Genomic DNA, 25,722 nt, shown 5'->3' with positions numbered 1-25,722 from the left:
AATGTAATTATGTATAGTTTCCTATTTGTGCCAAATTGTACACGGTGTAAGTATTGTATAGGTAAACCGTGCCTTTAAATTATAGGTAAATAAGTTTTTGTTAATGAACATGTGGGCAAATCTACTGCAGATAAATGAGTCACAGTACAAAAGTTATTTGAAATTGTTTTTTCCTACCTGTACACCTGATCGATCACGTGACCTACAGCTGTTACAAGAAGATATTGCATGTATATTTTATGAGGAAAACACTGTAAGATTACTATTGTGTGGATTTATACGGGATGGATATAAACAAATATTTCATAAATATAGGGACATTTATAAGTGTGTAAACAAATGCAGTTATTTCTGGAAATTTAAGGAAATTTATAAGTGACTCACGAAGACTCATAGACATACTGACAGAGGTAAAACATTGTTAAATGTGTACAACTCTAAGTATATAGCATTTTCCCCACTAATTATTGAGTCTGTATATGTGTACACTACATATGCCCTGTTGTGAATTTGAATCTATTAAAAAATTTGTTGTAAAAATTTTTAACTTTTGGTGAGAGTTTAATGCACATTCTTCATACTTATATAAATATTTCAATATTTCTACCACTCAAAAGTAGAGGAAGTATTCGAATTTATATATTTTTTATATTTAAAAAAGAAGCTTTTGTTTCCATTATACAACCAAAACGTATGAGCTGAAAAGACAGTGTGCATATAATTGCATGTTCACCATGTCTATTGAATAACTCTTATAAGTTACATAATTATGATATTAGAAATATACGTATAATTGCTAGCAGTATGCAATGAAAAAGAAAAAATGAAATTTGAGGAATGCACATTCTGTCATAGAAGGAAGCTATCATGCTAACAGAAGGTCGGTTGTTCTACTCAGGCGCCCGTTCGTGCCGAGGTCCTCCTCCACCAGTAACAGCTGGAAAGTCAATCCGCCCTTTATATTGTTGATGTGATATTACTGCCTCTCAAACGAATACATTTTCACTTCTTCAGAATGGTCAAACCTTAGTTTTATCATATTTAGGAAACGTTTGTAATGCATGTTTGAAGGAAGTAGTGCTAATGTGACATTATTTGTCATTAAAGTAGCAAAATCTTAACGAAGTAATATATAAAATACAAAATCACTATAACCGTTCTTACTGACAAAAAACAATAGAAGAAAAGGATGGTTCGGGTAATTGGCTATTGAGAAATTTTTGGAATCTATAAACGTACAACGAAAATAAAGTTTGTGAGAATTAAAAATAAAAGCATTTTGGGGCATAATGGGCCTTCAAAAATTCATCAAAACAAATTCTATTGTTCATAAACATGTAAGTATATGTAATATGAGATACTAGAATGGCCAATGCATACATAGAGGATATTCAAGTTTGTTTTTTCTATAAATACAGGATTTATTTTCATCGAGTGATATGAACATAAATATTTTTATTAGTGGCGGTAGCTACGGGTGAAGCATGACAATTTTTATACCACAAGATGAAAATAAAGATGAAAATAAACATGTATGTACAGAAAAAAACTTGAATTTTTTAATTTTCTGTTTATCATATTAATTTTCTCTCTTTTGGCATTACAATTTGAAAAAAACTCCCCCTTAAGTTGTGTGTATTGGCTGTATTTAGAAGAAGGTAGGTATACCGACAAGAGACCAGTGAAAATACAGCAAATATGTTTCACTGCAGTGAAATGTTTTTTTACAGTGCAAATACGGAAAATGAAAATACAAATTTTATTTCGTCAATATTTCTATGAGTATACAAAAAATATGTTTATTTGTATTGTGTATATAAAAGCAGATATACATGTACGTAGGAAACATCTTTTATATCTTAATGACATTTTTCTACTTGAAAATTCAAAATTGCGCCTGAAAATTCATCGTTACACACTTTTTGAAAGCGTTTGTATATAAAGTACATGTTTGCATTGTCTACTAAATGTTCATTTCCTTTAGAAACGGACGAAATAAATGTAATTAATTGACAAATTCCGTCTCATAATGTAAAAATGTGACAGATGGCTCTCTATTCATTGATCGATTTATTTCAGTCATAATTTATTTATAGAAAATGCACGTTTAATGCGAGCCTTCTGAATGTATCGATGTTTCGTGCACAGCGCTTAATTAATACAACTTCTTTTTACAGTACATGTATTGTTAAGCTATGTTTCATATATTATATATCTAAATTACTCTATATGGTAGCTTTTGTTTATCACGTGCGATTTAAAAATGTTCGGAAAAAAAACAACATAAGTCTTGCTTTAAATAAATAAAGCATTTTTTAACAGCCAGGTATTATTTTATGTCGAAAATCCATTAAGGTGTAAAAATGAGCATACACTTAAAGGCACATTATGCCTCAGAAATCAATCATTTTCTTAATTCTTGAGAAAAGTCAAACATATGCATTTATAACGTTTTAATAATTGATTAGAAAATAGTACTGAATGTGCAGAAATGCACCAAGAAAGTAGCAATATGTAAACAAAGTGATATTTTGACTTCCATACAAAATTCTAAGTCACTGCAATTATACCAATTTACCAAAGGATCAAAAGGAGAAAATATAGTTCATCTCTATGGTCAATGAGTAACTTTTTGGAAACTGTTACAAGATACCAAAAAATAAGAAGTTTTTGAGAAATAAACTGATAGCATTTCGGAAGATTAATTTGCCTTTAAGTTTAGCCAACACACACATACTTCCTGTTACATATTCTTAAGAGGATTGTAGACAAGACGCGTAAACAAGTAAAAACAATGTAATACTAATAAGTACATAAAATTCATATAATTCAATCGAAGTATTATACATACAATAATTTAACTACGCAGGAAATTGTATCAAACAATAGATACATAATTTTTTACGGGGCGAAATGACATCAAAGTCAGAATAAACGTTTATCACTTGTTTAGGTATTTTCACATGACTGCTACGCGTTTCTTATGTTGATAATCCACTGCTTCACGTGGTGAGTCAAAATGAAAATTCCGTTAGTGATGAAATATCACCAGATCTGGAAGAAGAGTGTGGAAGATGAACTAAGTTTATTTAGTCGTTCATCTCTAACGATGTATGAAATACTCGATTAGCTGGAGCATTATCCTGGTGAAGGACAACAGTAGACGAATCTAGCATCGTTGTTTTACGCAATGACTGCACCAAAGTCAAGCTGCAGGTGTTCGTTGTAGTGTTTCAGAATGTTTTTACATATATACTGTTAAAGAAACATCAATGTACTCATATCTCTGACATGGTATAATATCTAAAAGTGACGTGGTACAATATATAAAAGTCACATGGTAAAATATCTAACAGTTATTTTTATTGTTTTTACAGTATACAAATGGCATCGATATCGAACGACGTTCCGGAATTTCTGAATGAACTAATACCGTACCGATGCCCGAAATGTGGACACTTGCGAAGATTTGCCACTCTTAGAGAACTCCGTCAGCACCTTCAATCAGAGCATTCATTTCAAATGGGTTTCGTCAAGCCGCATGCACGCGCGCACGTGTTTAAAGGCACACGTGACGGTAGCAATTCTTCAAGTTTCTCACGAAGTTTATCAAGTGAAGACATGTTCAATGGGACGAGTGGCAAGCACGGTAGAGATCAGGTCAATGAATTACGTAGAAACAACAACGAATATGACGCTAGTAGAAAGTTTACCAGAGACACTTCACCGTTACTGAGGTCTTTTAAAGAAGAAACTGAACTTTTAGAAAAAGAGTTACAACAAGCCAGGCAAAATGAAATGAAACACAAAACCTTATCCATGCATAATCTTACCGAATGTTCAGTTAATACAGATTTTAAGAAATCTCTAGAAGCAATACAAAAACCAACAGAACCAAAACCTAAACCGAGAAATACAACTGGAGAGTTCACAAGCATCAATCCAACACATTTCCATACAAACTTTGTTAATAAGACTGAATCTTACGAGCCATTTCCTCATGCTCAGATAGGTTCAAACTATGATTTCAAAAGCACGCTGGACACCCTGAATTCTGAAGTAATGAAATCGCGCATGAACCAGTGGGTGACGACAGACGCTCTGTATAAATCGCAAGATTTACTTAGAGGGATGGAAACAGCGGCAGAAATGAAATGTCAAGAACAGAAGGGGATTATAGAGAAGCTAATACAAGGTGAATATAATATCATAATCTAAGCCATAGCCCAACGAATTTATTAAATGAACTGGTCCATTTTCCTTATTTGGAAAAGTCCAATTTTAGGGTTACAAAGATGCAAATTTGGAGTTTGTCAGTCATCAGTATATAGAGCAAAATGTACCATCGTCGGATACCAACGACCGAACCATTAACATTGATTACATTTTTATCAACCATTGGTATCCGACGATGAAAATGTACACGCTGGCTTTGGTCTTTACTAGTGGCAAAGTCTTATAGCTTTCAGTTGCAGCAGGTTAATGGTTAATTAATGCAAAAAAAAACAACATAGAACAAGTGCATGTTTATATTTGAGCCATAATCTTACAGAAAGGCTATACCTTTTAATACCCATATTCGCAGTTTCCTGGAGTTTTCGATAAATTAAACATGAATTTTTTTGTTGCTTTATTGTAAGTAAATGAATTCGACTCTGACTTAAATATATGCACTAGGAGCTGACATTACAGATTGCATTTATTTTGTAGAAATTAAGTTTTTCTTAAAGGTTATTTGCGAGAGTTGAAATATGATAATTGTCATACCACAAGATGAGAATGAAGCCTGTATTTTATAGAAAAAAAACTTGAATTTTCTGTTTACTAAACCGTTTTTTGGCTGCTCTATGCATATTAAAAGTAACTTGTAAACAAATATAAACCATTTACATACAAATATATAATTGTTTAAGCATCATATACAAATGAAGCATTGTTTATACATCAAATAGAAATGTACCATTATTTAAAAGATATGAAAACCAAAGATGCCATGTTGGAGTCGCGAACAAAGCAACAAGCAGAGTTAAGTACAGAACGGCAAAGGCTTTTAGACGAAACGGAATCAATCGTAAAGCAAACTGATGATTACAACACGAGATTGAGACATGAACTGGGCGGTAGAGGGAAAATTCTGGAAGGACTGAACAAGGAATTAGAGAAACTAAGAACACAATCGGAGCAAGAAATTAAGTCAAAAGAATGTGACTTACAGGTATTTGACATTAAACGTTGAGTTTACAATTATTTTAGGTAAAGCAATGTACCCATGTTTTATATACCTGCTTCTATTTGATTCCAATGAGTTGCATAAAACTTCTTTCAAACCTTATACCGCTAAATATCTTAAATGGACTTGTCCATCTATAAGTCTGGACAAAACCATTTACCAGTTTTAATGAAAATTTCAAAATATATACTGACTGAAAAGCGAGCAGTGCTGACCATGATCAGACGGGCTCTAATACCAGTATCAGTGTTAACCTTATGGGTAGCAAAACCCGTTTCTACAGAGTAAATTGATGCGCGTTTTAAAAAAACTACATTTGTGTAGTATATCATAAAATAATGATTGGTGTCCACTTTACATGATCGAAAGTAGTTAGATGTATTTTTTCATATGTGTATTATATATTTTTATTATTGTGTATATACAAGAATGCAGCACAGAAGATCAGTCAGTTGGAATGGGAAAGAGAAAGGTTGATACAAGAAACTGACAGCATACTGAAACGAGCGGACAGAGACACTGGCAAGTTAAGAGAGACGCTACAGATGAAAGAAGAGGAACTGAAAAATGTTAACAAAGTTCTAAATCAGCTAAGGTAAAGTAAATGTATGCGGCATACAAACGAATGTACACATATGTTATATTAGTTACTTTACGATTAATAATTTGATAGAGCTTTGACACACACTGTATTACGTGTTAAAGTCAAAGTTACTCATAAAAAAGAATTCCAATATAGGAGTATAATAAGACCTTTCATAAGCGTGCGTTAATTTTATTTGAAATAAAGAGTGAAATCTCAGACAGTAAAGTTTATGAATATTAAAATTATTATTAAAATACAACATGTATATTCATATAAATTATGAAATCACACAATTAAAGCAGACGACTTTTAATGTATAGACAGCAGCAGCAGACGATGTTGGAGAGAACAATGACAGTATACAGAAGCTCGGAGGAAAGTAGGGAGATAATGAAAACTGCAATCCAAACCAAAGATGGTCAGTTGCAGCATGCCATGAAACAAATCGAGAACATGACGTCATTGCACAAGCGTCTTTTGGAACAGTCACAGATACTGACTGGTAATGATTTTGTGAAGAAATGGTCTGTAATGTTGAACAAAAAATTATAATGTATTACATATTAGTGACATATTAGTAATACTAGCTTTAGAAGAGCTTTGTTAATCGAGTATTTTGCTGCACTCTAATATATACTATTATATGGACATTTTATGTTTCTGTTTGTCGTCATTTTGATCTATTTTAGTTGAATTATGTTTTATTGTATACATGTTTTTGCACAAATTAACGTCATTATCTCAAGCATACTTAAAATGTACATGCATAAGCTATTCCAACGGTTAGCTAGGGCCCTTTCAGAATATTTTTCATACTCATTATATATTTCTAATATATTTCTATTTTTTGAGTAAAATAAGAAAGTTTTACATGTATGAAATATTTATCAGATCAAGCAGACGACAACACGTCAAGTATGAAACGCCTGCTTCACGCAAAAGGAGAACAAATACACGATCTGGTGCAGCAATTGGATACTCTCAAAAGAGGTAACATCTTTTTATATCAGGTATCCATCAATACCCATCATACCTTTTAATATACATATTTATATAAACATGTCAATAAATTTTTGTGTGGAAATTTTAAGTAAACAAGATGTTCCATGCTCTTTTAAATTACAATCAGGGTTCTCAACATCAATTTATAGTTAAACCTTATTTAGAACACGACATTGCTGAATCCTTTGCCTGCTGGCAGCAATAATTCTATCGATTCGTCAAATGCAGACCAAGATCAGCCAGCACACCCATGCCGTCGCATCCTGGTTTGCATTCTCTCGCTATTTGGTCACATATTTTGAAATTTTCCTTAAAATAATTAATGGTTTTGTCCAAATTGAAAGACGGATAAGTCTATATAAGATATCTAGCGTGGTTAAGGTTAATCAGATAAATTGCATTTATAATAATATTTTTTGTAAGTAATTGACATTTTTTTTGGTACTTGAACCCATTTCATTTAGCCACGGATTTATATTACATTATTATTGTAATGTAAACCCGTGATTTAGCGTAGATTAGTATTTCTTTTTCTTTAAGCTGAAAAAGTAAGACATTATGAATAATAGCCGAGATGTTCCGATTGTGCAAAATTGACACAAGGAAAGCATAGTTTTCGTACTTTGACTAAAAGGACCGAGAAGATGCTTTTGCTATTTATTTTAAATACTTTAGTCATCTAAATAGTTTACAGTTCAATACAGAACTAAACATGTTAATAATGAGTCAAATTACTTTGAACAGAAAAACGATATCTCGAAGAAAACACAGTATCACTAGCAGAACAGGCAGAATCAAGTGTTTCTGTCGTACAAAACTTGAGAGATATGGTCAAACAAAAGGAAAATGATTTGAAAACAACACAAAGGTAATTTGATCCCAAAACGTATATATAGTATTAGTGCATATAGTATTTCATAACATTGTTTAAAAAAATGTTTAAAAAGTTACAGACACTTTTGTTTATCTTTGTTTAATTATACTATAAAGTCAATTATCTAAAGATTATGGACTTTGCTTTGTTGGGTTTTACGTCGCGCCAACACAATATAGGTCAAATGGTGATTCTAAGCTTTACTGGGGGGTTGGGGTGGGGTGGAAGATCCGTGTATTATTTCAGAAACAATCAGGGTATATTTAAATGGTAAAATGAGGTTATTACTAGTATACATTGTTGAGGTAAGTCCTGGCTGTAAGTATAACTTACATTAAACGAGACTCTGGTTTATAAATGTTCCGAATATGGCCATAAGACTATGAAACAACGTTAATGTAAAACCCTTTATTATAATTTGTCAGTGATAGGTTAACAACCTTTTTATTAAATAAATTAAATAATTTGTTAATAGAGGCAGTGGTAATATGTAGATCGTGGAAATTAGTAAGACTGGAAAAACGAATGAAACAACTATTGAATAAATAAATTATAAATTTTAGCGAGCTCCAAAACTTAAAGTCATTTCTGATGACCACTGCTGATAAAGAGAAAGTAGCAAGACAAAAGTTGGAGGTATTCATAGAAGATCTGATAAAACGAGCCGAACAGGCAGAATCGGAACTACACGTGCTGAAAAGTCAGTCAACACAATCCGCTAGTACACTCCATGACGTGAAGATGGAATCGTTTTCAGATATTCACAACAGTGAAAGCACGGCACGGAAAAGGTACTGTGATAAACTTTAATCGCATTTCTGCTATGCATATTATATCATAAAATCAGTTACTCGCCTCCGTGGTCGGGGGGTTAGAGTCGGTGACTTCTAATCCAGTTACCTCTCTGGCGTGGGTTCAATCCCCGGGAGATGCTTTGGAAGTTCAGCGCGGAGGAAGGTAGTCTAGTACTGGTGTAACTCTCCAGGAACAATTGTAAGGAAACTACCCGCCTATATGACTGAAATACTGTTGGGAAAAGGCGTAAAATGAAACAAACAAACAAACAAAACTTGCTTAGATAAGATTAGTTCTGAATCAGTCATGGATACCTTAATTTATTCAAGTATTAATATGTCAACCATTAAAGTAATTTTAATTATATTATTTCATAGAATGTTTTCAAAAGTATAAAATATATCAAAAAAAACATGTATCTTGAAAAACTTGGTTGTCTGAAAGCTTTATTTTTGGAGTTTTGATCCTTTTAAACTTATAAATTTCATCAAATTTGCTTATTATAAGTAAGATGAGTTCAAAACTTTTGATTATCACGACAAGCACATTTATAAGACCAGGGACATTTTTCTGAAACATTACTTTTAGGAGTTATGCCTCTCAAAAACTTTAAAAAATTATAAATTTTATAAACTTGTTAATAAAATTTAAAATAGTTGTTGCCTGTAAACAACGCATGCGGTGTTTTTCTTTGTATTTAGCAGTACAAAAAAGTTGATTCGACATTTTTTAATTTTCGGACAATTATGACTTTAATTATGTAACCTACAACAAAACTAGAATTTTAATAACATACCTTATGAAAAAATACATAATACTTTCCCCCTATTTATATCTATGACAGCTTACCTTCCAAGTTAAATATGGAACCGTCGGAGTACCATGCAACAAATCTCGATCAAACACAACCATCCAAAAGTCATCTAGGTCAAACAGATTCAATTTCAGACAGCTTTAAAGCCACGCCTTTGAAGAGTATGTTTGTTACAGCCGCTGATGTACACCAGTTTCATCCTGGTAACATGGGTGATATTATCACTCCAGTAAGTGCTGACGGAAATATATCGCCGAGAAATAATACGAGCAATTTGCTTAATTTAACGGGCAAGAGACTCGAAGAAAGCGGTGGTTTTGTCGTGCAAGAGGAAAACTGTCATAGTCCAGATAACTCTTACTTACATAGTCAGCAAAATTTGACAGAAAGCGGTAAAAGTACATCCTATCTAGAGCAAAGTGGAAGCAATAAGCCTCATCGTCGAAAAAAATCTAAAGGATCAAGAAAAAGATTTGAACGTTCTTACGAAAGTAGTTCAAATGAGGCTATTGACAAATGTAAAGAGTTTCAAAAGCGTAGAAAAGATTCAAATGCAAAAGACGTGAAAGATACACCGCACCAACATACTAAAGTTTCCAGAAGGGCAAATGTAGACACTGAAGAAGAACTAGAAAATTCGACAGATGAACTTGATTCAGAAGGTCATTCTGATACTGAATATTACAAACTTCAGGATGCTGAGTTAATGAGACTAAAAAAAAGTTGTAAAGTTAGTAGAGGCTTGCAAGTTGGTGCATTTCTATCAAACCAAAATTTAGATAATGAAGCTGAAAAGGACTCGGATGAGTTTAATACATTTTCAACTGAAGATGATAGTTATGATGACATCGAATACAGAAATAGACCAAGGAGTATAACTCCAAATAGAACGTACGGATTAGAAAAGCACATTGGAGAAGAAGCTGAAAGACCTGTTACTATGGGCAAATCGCCGAAAAATAAAAACACAGGCAAAGAAAATAGACACAAGGAGAACAAAACGAAAACAAGGCACTATTTGAATCGCAAGTTTGATACAAATCCTCCAACTGTTCATCGAAGTATGGTTAACATCACTAGAGATGGTATTGATTTTTCCGAAGGTATGATTTTGTAAACTGTAATAAATTATTAGGATTAAAATAAGAAGGGTCAAAAAGCTTAATTTGACTGCTTTATTATTGGATAATGAAGTAAAGAGGCCATTAGCAACGAATCCAACGATCACAATATATTCAAGACACGACCTATTACCATTTTATGGCAGTAAGTTTTATTCCGTCGCCTGTGTGGTAAATTATACTAATACTTATATGGTAGTAATTGAATATTTTTGACTGATTCAAAAGTGAGTAAAGTTATAAATATCCTTTAATTAGTTCCATTTACAGAAACTTTATGTTATGTCAACATTTTCCTACAGGCGAAGTATTACTACGCAATGAGGATAGACACAGAAGGTCAAGGTCACTTTCACCTAGAACAATGGCAGCAAGGGCAGCATATCAGACGAGAGATATAGAGCAGTTTCCAGGCACATCCGAATATGAGGGTAACAAACTTGAATAGTTGCATAGATGATAATGTTAGTTCATAAAATTAAATTTCAAAAATAAAATATTGAGTAGATCTAAATAAAATTCACATTTACAATCTCTAAATAATTTACTTTACATGTTTGAGAGTTTGAGATATGGTAATGCTAATAGTATAATATTTGTATAAACGGCCCAGTACAAAATTATACAGAAGTTATAAATCATTGCTATTATATCTCACTGCACTTTATTAAAACTGTAGATGACATAAGTGATGACGATGACGTCATAATGCATGGAAATGATGTAGTTGAAAATACTGACGGAGTGTTCAGTAATATAATGGATGACAATGGTATATTGTGGGATGATGATAACGCTACTCTGCCGGATGTCTCTGATTCGGAGCTTGATAGGGTAAATATTACATATGGCTGTAATTCATATTTACTTTAACCTGATAAATTTGTATAACGAATTTGCACATCTTTATAATTGGAACAGTTCATTTGAAGATTACAATATACTAAGCTTAGTACTAACATACTTGAGCCTGATCAGACTTCATGGATGTGTAGGCTTGCTCAGCTCTATGCTGGTAGCAAAGACTGGTTGCATTCGGTTGCAGCAGGTTAAGGTTTGAAAATGTAAACGGAGCATGTCTCAGATATTTACATCTATCATTTTCTGAATAATTTATCAAGATAAAATTATTTATTAAATATCTGATTTACCAGTAGTTCACTGAATATTTTACATGACTGATAGAGATTCTTCTAAAGAATAAATACTTCTACTGAAATAATATGATTGAGAAACATTGTAGACATGCACGACTGATTAAAAAGAGAACTGTAAGGTAGCATATAGGGGAAAAGGTGATCCACCAAATAGGGCAAAGATTTGTTGAGATTTATAATATAAAAGATAAAACGTGAATATTGAAGGTTCCATTGGTTTATAAAGCATATTTAGTATATCAGTGTTTCAACAAACCGAGTAGGTATGAATGCAAATACGTTTGAGCAATTGTTGTTTTTTTTTAAATAACTACAATGTAGTCTTTAAATTAGATTGTCATGTTAAATGATATGATTATTTCAGGTAAGTCCGTCTGGAAGTGAAGCTCTTACTAGCAAAAACCTGTGCAATGCAACGACATCTGTTTATTCGAATCTGAATGTTTCGCCAAAGACACCTAAACATTATGACAGAATTGTAAAATCTCATCCAAAATATGCACATAATGATACTGAAGAATCATCAATATCAAATGTTGCCAAATTACTTAATAGTCCAAGCAAAAAGTCTGGACGCCGAATGATATCACCGATTAGGAAAACAGAAACGATGGAAATTAAAACTTATTCACGGTCGCCAAAAGCGATAAAGGAAGATGAACTGAATGATACTGAAAATTCTAGAGACAATCAGAAATCAACAAAAGTGACATTTCGGCCAATAAAATCCCCATTATTCAGCAAAAGTAGTACATCGGAAAGAGATCTTAGTTCAGGTGGAAGAGAAGTGAAAACTATAATGAACGCTTCTCCTAAAATAAACGTAATGGGGGCTCCGGGAACAGCTAGTCTTGGCAGTTTATCTTCGAATTCACGTATACATAGTAGATCAAGTGGAAATTTATCTTCAAGACTAAGCGGTAATTCAAGCTATATTAGGTTTAGAGACTCAACAGTTAAGATCCCAGAAAAGATAAGTAGAACACCCACGCAAGCAAGCACGTCCCATCGCATAAGAAATACAACCACTGGCCAATATAAAGCCACAGCTGCAACAGAAGCTGGTAAAATGCATCCTAAAGTTCGATCGGATAAAGGCAGCGGTATGTTTACAATTGAATATAATACACGTATGCCTACAGAGAGTATTGATGAACGGATTGAGAGAATATCTAGCAAATATAGTCCAAAACATTCTAATAAACCTGTTAAAAAGGATGAAAACATTCCTTTAAATATTGATGAAAGGATTCAAGCTATAAACAGCAAATACAAAACAAGACGAAATGATATTATACAAGGAAAAGGTGTTGGTTCAGATCATGTATATTCCACGGATGTAGACAGAGCGTGTAATAGTAAGAGATCTCCTTCGACTGTCGGCTCTCCCATTAGTGGCAAGACATTACATACACACAATGGATCATCGTTTTCAACAACACCAGGGTTTCACTTAAGTAAGGATGAAACCCCGATGAATCAAGGCACTTCACAATTGAGACTATCACCTAATGCATCAATTCCAAAAGGACAAAGTTTGACAAATAGTGCCTATCCTCAACAGGCATATCCGCCATGGACTTCTGTTAATGGTATCTCGAACGGTCAACCATATTTTCAATACCCATTTCCGTACCCTCCAAATTGGAATCAGTATCCTCCATTTTATTCAGGAAATATGGAAACAATTCTCCAGCAACATCTTCAACAGCAACAACAAACGCAAAATCTAGAGAGCCAGAAACGAAACCAAAGTACGAACATACAACCTGAAGAACAACATCAAAGTAAAGACCAAATCACACAAAATCGTAATCAAATTGTAGAACAAGATCAGCAGCAGATACAAAGACTTGAGAAACAAAACGAGCATCAACTACAAAAAGAACAGCATGGAATACAGAAACAAAATATGTATGAAGATCAAAAAGTAGATAAAACTGAACGTTGCAAACGTGAAAAGTATAGAAGTAATGCAGCAAGTCCGTATGCGGACCAAATGTTTGAACTGAAATCAGATGCAGAAAATACACATATTGCAAAGGAAAGTGAAATGAAAGAGTATGAACGTGGTCACAGCTCTGAACTGAAAAAGAAATGTCCTTCCGGTCTAGATATTGACACTGTTCCGAAACAAGAAGGCACATCAACCGATAAACATGATCAAGAGAGAGCTGAAAATGATATTATTTTCCCTACAGCGACATTTGGTACTCGTGAGATTGAATCACCTTATGAGAAAATAGCGCCAGACGGGTTGGAAAGTACTGAGGCTGCAAACCTCTTAGGAAAACGTTCAATAGAAATAACACCTATTCCTGGAATATCCAAACATAAAGAGGCCTATCTTAACACAAAAGATCATGATCATGAAGCATTAACTTCCGATATCAACTTGTCACCTGAATCACGTAACGATACGAACGAAGATATTGAAGAAATTATTGGAATGAAATTAAAAAGTACGGCGAGTATACCAAATCATTGCACACTGGATGACAATATCGACTCCAGAATTAAACCCAATCCGCATCTATCACTATTTGATGATACAGATAACGACGACTCTAGTTTATCAATAATGAATAAAACTAGTATATTTGCTGAAGAAATCGGCGAAGAATCATCTGCAGAGTATGATTCAAATACTCAATCTTATCTCGATCTTCCTGATAGGGTCACGGATACTGACATTGAAGGTGACACAGATACAGAATCTGTGCGTAGAGATTTCTATGAAAATACTAACAGAATAAAAGAACTTTTAGACGGTCCGCAAAATGATTTTTCAGATGTCTATAGGCACAAACTCACAAGGAATACTACTTCTTCAGCATCATCACAAGGTTAGATTTATATAGAGGGAGATTTGACCTTTATGTAAAATGGTGGTGGTGATACATTGGATGAAAAGTTTTTACCTACAATGTTATATTTTAAGTTTGCTTTTTCATAGATCTTATTTATATATTCAGTTAGATAGATATCTTATTTATGTTTTATTGAATTTTGTTTAAATGCTTTATATTTACGTAATATCTTAAGTTCTTTTTATTGAAACATACATGTAGTTACAAATCCTGAAGTAAAATTGTGCAATTGCTTTGTTTAAATATTTTCATGTACACGATCTATACAGTCTACGATATATTTCATACAAAAATAGTTTTTGCATCAAATTTAACAACAGATAAACATGCACATATGTTCTGGACTTTTCATTTGAATACATTCCGCTACATTTTTGAAATAAATATCACATCACTTGAAGAGAAGTTGTTTTAATGCAGAAAATTAGCACTTATTGATTAAAATATTTATGATTGAACGGAAGTGCAGCATTATTATGTCCAATCGTAAGTTAAAATATACATGATGGTTGCGAACATATACATATTTAATGGCTTCATGTTAAATTTGATAACACTTCAATGAAAATTACTTTATAACATAAAGATTATGATGTCATGATTTATGATTTGTTGATGTCAGGGAGGAAAACGCATGATACCGGTTGCATATTTAAAAAATGAAACCATAGCTTGAGCATGAAATTAAGAAATTTGTTTGTTTTACGTGTTAGATCTTTATCCTTCACTAAAACTTACATTGCTCATGAAAATGTCACATATCTGGTGTTTACTTCAGTCTTATACAGATGTATACAAATACCCTCAATTTCAGACATACTTGATCTGGCTTTATAAGCTAGTCGGTGTGGAACTAAATCTTAATCCTAATTTGATTAAGATTCAAGTCCCAAGTATTAAATACATGCCCCTGACCGAAAATACCTTTTCTTGATACATTTTGTCGTACAGTGGATTGGTCGTTAATGGAAGGTTTGTCATACAATAAATAATAACATTGATAATATTCAGTGTCAGACATAACAACAAACCACGGAATAATTATATATGGATGTTGTTGGCAAGTGTGAGAAGCACGAATTGATGTAAGATATATCCGTACAGTAGATAATAAAATGTTCTAGAACAAAATATTATTATTATTCATCATATAAATGTTCATGCTAAATCACTTAGAACTTTATCAACTTTTTTCATGTTATTTTTTATAAGAACATCCAAATTCTACATTTCGATTATTGTTATCAACATTTAAAATACTTAAGAAAATTAAGACAAGTCCACTTCAAATATATATGATGTATCTATATATATATTGAAAGTTTCGCTCGAGATAATATAATATGTGTAATATTAGGTAGAAAACTGTTTGTTTACACTTTATTTTCGCATATACATTCTTAAACATATATTTTCAATATAACATCTAAAAAATAAAAATTCCATTCCGCATTTTTTCCACCGCGTAACTTCGGCAAATATATCGACAAACTCAATAATATAATTATATAAGTATGTAAACCGGTAATTTATAAAGACATGTATATAATAATTGTTTGGGAACAATGTGTGATCCGATTTAGCATGAGTGATTTCCAATTTTAGCAATATTTGTTTATTATAGCAGTAAGCGCAGTTTCATATGTATCTACTTTTGCTTTTTTGTTTATTTTTTGTTTTTGTTTGGAAAAAGTATAGTCTATAAATGCAAACATATCAGTCTATAAATGCAGATATAGGTTGTACTTCAATTTCAAACATTTTTAGTTTCTTCTGTATACGCTTTTCCTCTTATCTCCATGTTCAATATACTGTATACATATATAAAATGACAGAATATAAATTGTCTATTAAAATTTATTGACAAGTGTTGATATCCCTTCCTTTAAACTAAACCTACCTTGCTGACATTTATGTCACATATCAACAGATGGTTTCTACAGATGAAGAATGTAATGTATTCAAATCCTGTTCGATTAAAGCCAATGAGTGAGTACATGAACATGTTCAATGTAATTACATTGCTTGAGATGGATAAATGAATTGTCATTGCATTTTAAGAATCTTTAGTAAATGTTGACAGTTGACATTCGTGTCTATATATAAAAAAATGTTATAATAAAGAATCTCAACGTATCTATCGACATTACAACATCAAAATTAACAGCGGCACCATTGACAAAATGTGATTATGTTCTTGGTCATGATATTGATAATAACGCTGACTTTGGTGATGGTGATTGTGATGATTATTAAAATGGTTGTGGTGACTTTAACAACGACAATGATAAGATATGTAATACTTATACGTGTCCTTTCTTATACTCAAGCTTCTTTGGAGATACTTGACAGAATTCCAACGGCCAAAAGGGAACAGGTAAAACAGCGGCGTGCTGCGCTCGTGTGTATATTCTCCTTTCTTGACACGAGAACATTGTCACGTGTTGCACGGGTTTGTCGTGAATGGAGAATTGTTAGTAGGAGTCCGAAATTGTGGAGAAGAGTAGAAATTAGAGGGGAGAAAATTTCGTCACAGGTGATGATTTAAATGATCTAACAATATATAAACATTGCCCTTTACAATTTTAGGCTAGAATAATTGGGAATTCATTTTTTTTATGAAAATTGTCATACGTTTGAATAATTTACATAACTGCGAACCAGGAAAATATGCCTGGAAATTACTAGTAGAAATTCATAGTGTTTATAGATATATATTGCAATTATCAAATCCAGAAAATACTGTGATTATCAGCTCATATGTAACGCAACGTTTTACGATATATGTTAAACATAAGAACTAAAGTTTAATCAAATTGCGTAATCATATAAACCAAGTAACGTGATGATACCAACCTTATATCAAGCATGATATAATTTACAGAGTTAAACAAACTTATTTCTAACAAAATACTATTAATGTCAATGAATTGATTTTATTTATAAAGACGGCAAATAAATTAATAATGTTTTAGGTTAGAGACTAATTTTTTATGTATTGATTTTTATACTAAATTTGAATAAATCGACGACATAAATAATCTAAAAACAAATTATAAAAGTGCATTACATGATTTTATGACGAAAAAGCTAAGCTAACAGAGGGGAATGGTTGATACCGTTCTATTTGTTTTGACATCCCAAATAAAAGTGACATCATGAGTGAGAATATAGTATTCTTTTTCAGTTCTTAAGACAAATATCTCGAAGATGTTCACAGCTACGTGTCCTCATTCTCGAAGGTATAGACCTTTTACATTTCAGCAGTGATATCTATATATTATGCTCCATTTTTAGTCCTTGTGGCGCCGTTATATGTGGCATCGCCGCTAAATGTCGCACTTGCCGCTAAATGTCGCACCATTGCCGCAATTGTAACGATTATTGTTGCACGATTTTCCCTTGCCGTTTAATGCTGTTATACTACTGTTTAATGTCGGAAGATGTATATTCATGAAATAATTAAATCAGCTGGTGGTATTAAATCACAATGAACATTGAATAAATGTTTAGATATATTTAGTAACTTTTGGGCAAATAGGAATGTCCTGATCCATCTGCCAACTCAAGATGAAAAGTGCTTTTTAGTGGATTGGTCTACAATTGGCACATTTTCAGGAAATATTTCAAATATTGATAAAAACAGTAGAAACATATCATTTGGATATTCTCACAAAATATTAAATGATCAACAAAATGTTTACCTAGCTTGTTCTACATCATTTAATAAGACATTTATATGATGATTTACCAATATTTTGTTCTCAACATCCACATATAATTCTTGGTTTGTTATCACACATGATATTTAATACTATTAACCTAAATATTTATGGTATTGCATACTTTCCATCGCAGACCAATTCACTTTTATTGTCTTTTTTTGTTTTCAATGAAAATGGAAAAACCATTGATTAAAAGATATTATGCTACTCATCTTTTAAGTATATCGCTTTACGTACTTTTGCAAGTTTATACCATCTACTTGCTGTGGATTCGAATACCGCCATGGACTTAGGATTCTGTTATGTGAGAAAGCCATCCGGCTAACTTTCTTATGGTTGTACTCAGGGTCCCGCTCGTGCAGGAGGGGCACCTTAGGTCTTTCTCCACAGTAAAGCTGGAAAGTCGCTATATCTATATGACCCAACTGTGACTAATTAGGACTTAAGAAGTTATAAAAACCTAATTAGAAATTACAAAGTTCAAATTAGGATTTATATTTAGGCTTGTTGATTTTGGTTCCAGCAGAGTAAAGGTGCAGTGTTGGTAACAAGTTATTCATATTTACACAATTGCTTTCAATATCTAAGCTCATTCAAAGTTTAAACAAATTCTCTTATTCAGGTTTAAATCTGCCTTTATGTATAGCATATGCCTTTAACTTTCATTTCTTATATTTTCTGGAAAAGTTTTCGATGCGATAGGTGCATCGAATAAACACTTTTAATGACACGCAGTAACATACGAGGTCCATCAGTTCAATACCATTCCACATTACATGAAAATATAAAGAAAAACCCTACAGTGAGTGACATAACAAATAAGGCTAACTTACATAAACATTTTATCGTAATGAAAAAAAACAACACAACAAAACTGGAGAAAATCCCTGGGAAGCATTAATCACAACAAAATTACATGAAAATTGCAGGCTTGGTTTGATTGAGTCTTGAGTCTGTACATGAGGGATAATGAAAAAGTGCAAAATCCCTTACACCCCTAGCACCGGCTTAAGCGGTACTTGATTTTCAACACTTAAAAGTTGTGGTATAAATGATCCCGAAGGTCCAGAAAAATATAACAACACTGAAGTGAATTTCAAAGCTTGTTTTGTCTTGTAACAAGTTTTATCGGTGCACCTTTCGCACCCTCATCATCATCATCATCACCATCATCTCTGTCATGAGAAAATATTGTAAAAATTAGTATAAATAAATGTACGATCGAAAAAAAAGTTAGCCACTTTCAGATCATTTTTCGTCATCATAGGCAGCCTCGGAAATACATTGCTGTCTACAACGGCAGCATTTTCACTTCGACCGTGCTAGTTTGGACGCCTGCAATATTCTCAAGAAAATACTCATTGGGTTCGTGTTTTGCATATACGTAACCTAAAGTCATGATTGCATCAATGAAATTTGTAAAACTCTGATTGTGATTGTGGAAAATAATAATACCTATAGTATACGGATAAAACCGCAGGCAACTATGCTTGAAAGTGAAAGTGAAAGGCCGACACACATTAAATAAAAATTGATCTGAGATTGAATTTTGATTGAATCTTTCTAGAATAAACTTCTCAGTGTGTTCGATCCATCCCAATCTGATGTCTTAGCTTGAATACGCGACATCTTGGTCGCTAAATAAAATAAAACGTGTACAAATGTGTTTTACCACCAATGGGGCTCTACAGTATAAAATGGTGCGGCAAATTATTTTGAGACGTTTAGCCGCGGTTGCGGCATTTAGAGGCAATAGCGCGACATTTAGCGCAAGTACGACATTTAGCGTCCGGCATCACAGTTAATCAAATGCCACTTTTAATTAAATAGACTATACATGTTAATTTAAAATTTCTGAAATAATGCAAGACTTTTTAATGTCTCTAATATTAAGTTAAGAGGAAACTGGTTACAGTGTATTTTTCATTAAGACACATTTATGAAAGTGTACACCCGACGATTTATATTTTCACTATCTTATCATTTGTTTCCTAATAAAATAATAAAATATTATATTTCTTCGTCAATTAACTATGCTTCATAATAGTTCTATGAGATATTTATAGATTTACATCCGAGAAACAGAAATCACGAGGAGTCTGTTGAAGATTACCAAAAGAACATCAGGTTAGTTTAACAATATTCTTTTTACATATGAGCCGCGTTCCTTGTGGAATTTAAAATAGATCAGTGAGCTGACGTTAAAAGGAAACGTCATAATTCGAACGTAAAAATCTTTGATAGTTTTAATAACAAATCGGTATTGTCGTGGTGTTCCCAGTGCCCTTACAAATCATCGGCTACAAATGATGATGCAGATGATGGATGTGCATATATATTTGCCAGTTGTTTCATGTCTCAAGAATTATTTCTATTTTGATTAGAATTAAAAGTTGCACTCGTATAACAGGAATGCCTATTTTAACGTTATTGCTATATATCTTTATATTGGTAGATGCAGTCTCGAGATTGGATATGAGCAAATTTTGAAGAAAGCAGAGGCCACACTACACACCATCGTCATAGTTAACTGTGGGACTCTTTTCTCTGCTAAGTAAGTCTACATCTTAGTCAATGTGAAATATAAATATATTCTGAACAAATCAAACTGGAAAAAAACAGAATGGCAAAATAGTTTTTAATAATGAATTTTTTAATGAATCAGCACAATCTAAATATAGACCTAGGTCATAAAATAGTCATTCATAGGGCATTACAGTCAAGGGCGACTATTCAAACTATTTTCATTAGGGACAACAATATACTATTTTCCCTTTATAAAAATAAACAACGAATTCATACAAAAAAAAAACGGATATTACGTGCAGTTGTGTGACAACAAAATGTTAAAAAGTAGTATTTTGACTAACACACACAATATTTAATCACTATATTTTTACTTAGTTACTAATTACCAAACACTGTAAAGTTTATTTTCTACGAACGAAAGTGACTTGAACTTTATTTTATCTATTTTTGAAGATGTCTGTGGATAGCAAGCTGTTGTTGTCGAATGTTGAAGCACGTGACCTATGTTAGTGATTTTGATCCAATCAACGCCGAGGTCATGTGGGCTTTGGGATCAGGGTGCAGGGAACTTGTTACTCTAAAATGTCAGCCAATATTTCCATGGTAAATTTTCTTTTATATCTTACTTATTACAAAAGTTGCAAAAAAAAAACGTTGCCGTCACAATATGATCAAAATATTACTGAAATTTTTAAAATGAAAATGTATTTCAAAATGTATTTCGTATAATTATGACACCATTTTTGGTTTGGAACTTGAAAATATTTGAAATATTAGTCAATTTCTAAGTTGAAACAGTGGAAACATAGTGTTAAGACAATTGTTGATAGTAAACAATGTGTCAATCGTGAGCTTGTGCCACTCGAACTAGATGCCATACAAAAAATGAAACATTTAAATTTTATAACGTTTGTTTTCTTTTCATAAATGACCTTTACAGTACGGTAGATAATAAACGCTTTTCCTGTTGAAACTGAAAATAATTAGCATTTGCTATCAGAGTAGATCCTGTAATCCTTACAGTGCGATTAGGCTCTATATTGCCGATAGCTTTTTTTTTATCGAAATCACTTGAATGGACTGTTTCGAATTCAACGCTGAGCAAATCCATTGCACACATTCAAAAGGGCAAACGTTCAATAACTCTAAAACATTTGTCTAAATATAAAGCACTGAATTTTTCTATATTTTGCTGATATTTTTTCAGTGTACATGCTGATAATTTTACAACGAAATGTGCTCAACTGGTAGGGAAGTGTTTTCGTGATCTTGAAATTGTTTCGATTGGTGGGCTGATTGTAGAAGTCAATGCCATGATATTCATTGGTCAGTTCTCCATATACGTCATAATTGATACAATATAATGCATCTCATAGTCTAAAGACTTAAAATAATTTTTCATAAAGGCAAATTAAGCCTAAAAATGACATCACTTTTATTTTTCAAAAGATTTAATTTTTAGTGTCTTTTTATGTTTCCAAAAAGTTACTCATTGGCCATATATCTCAACCATCTTTTGTTTCTTTTATATTTTGGTAACTGGTTTAGTTATAGTGAATATGTATTTCAATTGAAAGTCAAATTAACATTTTGTTTACATTTTGGTATACTCATCACATTTTCTTTTCAAATTCTTTTTTTCGTCAGGTGATAAACACCTCCTCACGTGTTCTAAATCAATAATTAAACACATGTTTGTCCTTTTTACAATTTATTTTTTCATTTCTGAGGCGCCATGTGCCTTTAAGTGATATATACAAAACATGCAGTTATAAGACATTTCTATGGCTCATCGATGGAATAGTGATTAAGTGATTATAACTTTCTATAAACACAGAAAGAGCTAATGCTGAGTTTACAAATTAAACAAAACCTAAATTACAATTGTAGCCAAACAATGCCAGAAACTTAGAGAAATTGAAGTTCATCAGATGCGATTTATATCATGTGACATTATTGATGAAATGTGCCAGAATGGTATCCAATCACTTAGAAGTATTCAGTTTCTCGCGACACCAGTTGCTCCCGGAGCATTGGCTGTTTTGCAAGGTATATTTTAATATTTACCAAAATGACAGTTCTTACATACATATAAGTCTAGAGGCCCGGGTTAAAGTGGTGGTGGTATTGGTAGTTTTCACTCACGGCAGTAAGCCACATTGAATTTACCAGAGCACAGTTCAGCCGCTGCATCGTTGCTGGGTAGGCTGTCAACCACTTTACCAGAACCAGTTGCATTCACTTTCGCAAGGAACTGTAACATCTGTACATTACAGTGCGAATGACCGTAGGATGTCGCAACACTCTACCTACTGAGCTAACCAGACGGCTATCGGCTCGGGTTATATATGTAGACAACCATTTATAAAGGGCCAAATGACCTGTCAAGAATTTTTATAACTAATAATATATTTTCTGACATATTTTTTTCTGACACATAGCACTTTTAAATATTATCAACAAATGAAAATGTTAATATATGTACCCGAGATTTGAAAATTATTCTTTTTTTAATCATGAACATGAAGCCTACTGCTTCTTTCATTTATACATGTAGTTCTCCCTGTTATGATTCATAAAAGTGCACGAAAGGTTCGGATTGAACCGTTTAATTTTATCCGAGTTGTAATATATTTACAGGAAATTGCAAGCACCTAGATGTCATTTATATTCAATTAACTGAATCCGATTTCACAGCGTCTGTAACCAATCAAAGTGCCACATCACAAATACCGGAATATCATGAAATCGTGGACGGATATGAGGTAGTGTATATGAATTTATACATAATATGTGTTGTGTTATGTATAAAAGATACCCATAGTCTGATGGTGCTAAATTTGATTAGCCTTTGTCATAATCATAGGACCAGGCAAGCTTGTACATCCATGTCGTCTGATCTGGTCCTATACTGTTGGTAGCTTAATGTTTTGAAAAGATCAGCCAATGCCCTGACAATATGATGAAATTATTTATGTATTCAGTCAAGAGACAGACATTCAAATTTGATATGAGTGACCGTTATAATGTAGAGGTTTTTCATTTACATACATCGATGTGCTAATAAATTTCATCTTTCATTTTGACATCATGTCTCAGCAGCAGAAAATAATCCCAAATCTGTTGCTTCTACTATTGTTATATTGCAAAGTTTATTTATATCACTTAGACACTTATAATAAGACGAGGTTCTTTTAATATTGTAGGCTTTAAAGAACCAACCATCATTGTGCAATATCTTGGCGTTAAAAGTGGAACGCCCTAAAACGCCGCAACCAGTAAAAGAACCTTTACCGGAACGTTCATTCTTTGATCGTTTATTTGGTAAAAATGAATGAAAATACCGCTTTTTCTACATGAGTTTATAACAAGAACTTATTCTCTAAGCGTTCTATGGTAAACGGATAAAACCACCCTCTAATATAATCAGAAGATACAGGAGAACTAATATGGAAACATTAGGGCGACAGTATTAAAATCCCATTGTTGTCACTGGACTGTCCCGAACCGAGTATTGTTAACTTAAAACAAGAACGTTGTTAAATTAAAACAATTTCATATGTCATTGTTTGAATGAAGACTACATAATAATCTTTATTAAAGTCTCATCCATACATAACAACATACAAAAAAAGTTTAATTACATAATTTTACAATATAAAAATTGTTTGTGTGCGGTCATTCTGTAGACAGACTGTAAAAGTTACATAGTGGAAGGGAGGCAACTCCCAAGCGCTCATACTGCAAGGATATCCAGTATAACTTACAGAGTTACCTCTCTTCATGCCTCAGATATTTCGTTTAATAAGCAGATTTTCTGTGTAAATGAAAAATGTAAATATATATTCATATTCATATTGCATTAACAATAATTGTTTAAATTACATTTTCAAACAAAGTTAAAAACTTTGAATGTATTTTTGATTTTATTGTTGATACTCTATTTTTTGTAAATAGGTCAATCTATTGAGCAATGAGCCAGTAAAAGTGGTAAGGAAAGTGGCATTGTTTTTATGGAAGACTCATTTAAGTTCTAATTTTCCTCATAGCTATTTATTTACTTATTCATTTTTGCTTTATAAATAATGTGTATGTCCTCATGTATTTTTTCTTATTTCTAACAGTCTTCTTTAGTGTTCTGATTATTCAAAACAATTAATAGATATTTATCATATTCCTGGAACACGTATTTGATATTTGAGTTGCTCAAGGCCAGTATATATTATTTATTTTTCATATTTATTTTGCTATTTTATCCAAAGTTGTACTAACATAAAGTTTGGTTTATAGGTGACAACAAATATTTATAATACTCTGATGAGTTACTGATAATGTTTTCACCAGCTGCAAGAATATTTTACTAGTGTTCAACACTTCAATTATTTTGTGACATTATAAATTTTATAATATGAGAATGACATGAAGTAATATATATGTGATACATGTAAAATAAATTACATACGAGGAATGATTCAGATATTCAATTATATTTACTAAAAGTTCAAAGAACAAAGTTTTTTTTAACATGACTGTTTTTTTTCTCGATTTTACATCAAGTTCCGGCAAACTTTGGACAAAATCAATTTTTTGTATCAGGCACATTGGTGTATTATAAAATTTAAAAAAATAAAAATGTGTACGTCGTGTTTTTTGAGTGAGCTGCACCACTGTGGCGTTTCATTGGTTATTTAAGGTCTGGGACGGCACTGTATGACATTAAATCAATAATTTTATGCATAAATACATGAAACCTCCAACTTTACGCAGGTATAAATTTATTTTATTGAAGACAACCTGATATTTATCCGAATAATAAACAAATTCCGGATAATTCTGGATCATCCCTCGTTAAAGTACATATACTCATGCATTGACGCTTGCCAGTATGTTTTTTTTTTCATTCAATTAGATATCATAATTGACAAAATTAAAGATCAAATACTCGACATGTTAACCCGGTGAATACTAAGTAAACTTTGCACATTTATATGCCTTCGTAATGAGATTAATAAAAGAGTA

The 25,722-nt window shown here is 32.4% G+C and overlaps 1 protein-coding gene across 1 annotated transcript; it reads left to right on the top strand.

Moving 5' to 3' along the window:
* Positions 1–204: 204 nt before the first annotated feature.
* On the top strand, positions 205–25,722 carry LOC132744690 (uncharacterized). Its single transcript, XM_060733451.1, has 21 exons — positions 205–410; positions 3,378–4,195; positions 4,974–5,215; positions 5,659–5,825; positions 6,137–6,318; positions 6,708–6,806; positions 7,563–7,686; positions 8,256–8,483; positions 9,332–10,404; positions 10,725–10,853; positions 11,102–11,256; positions 11,944–14,425; positions 16,780–16,985; positions 17,637–17,691; positions 20,241–20,301; positions 20,630–20,728; positions 21,157–21,306; positions 21,911–22,029; positions 22,594–22,752; positions 23,344–23,468; positions 23,910–25,722. The coding sequence occupies exons 2-21, from the start codon at positions 3,385–3,387 to the stop codon at positions 24,039–24,041; spliced, it is 6,798 nt and encodes a 2,265-aa protein (XP_060589434.1). The 5' UTR covers positions 205–410; positions 3,378–3,384; the 3' UTR covers positions 24,042–25,722.

This window comes from Ruditapes philippinarum, unplaced genomic scaffold (genome assembly GCF_026571515.1).
Source record: "Ruditapes philippinarum isolate M1 unplaced genomic scaffold, ASM2657151v2 ctg308_1_1_1_1, whole genome shotgun sequence".
Classification (NCBI taxonomy): Eukaryota; Metazoa; Mollusca; class Bivalvia; order Venerida; family Veneridae; genus Ruditapes; species Ruditapes philippinarum.
This window is presented reverse-complemented; position numbering and strand designations above follow the sequence as displayed.

What these genes read in the sequence shown, in the direction of transcription:
- LOC132744690 (XM_060733451.1), top strand. Translation starts at nt 3,385, where the DNA reads ATGGCATCGATATCGAACGACGTTCCGGAATTTCTGAATGAACTAATA. An exon ending in ATTGGATACTCTCAAAAGAG is followed by an intron (nt 6,807 to 7,562) that starts GTAACATCTTTT and finishes TACTTTGAACAG; the next exon opens with AAAAACGATATCTCGAAGAA. An exon ending in GAAAGCACGGCACGGAAAAG is followed by an intron (nt 8,484 to 9,331) that starts GTACTGTGATAA and finishes TATCTATGACAG; the next exon opens with CTTACCTTCCAAGTTAAATA.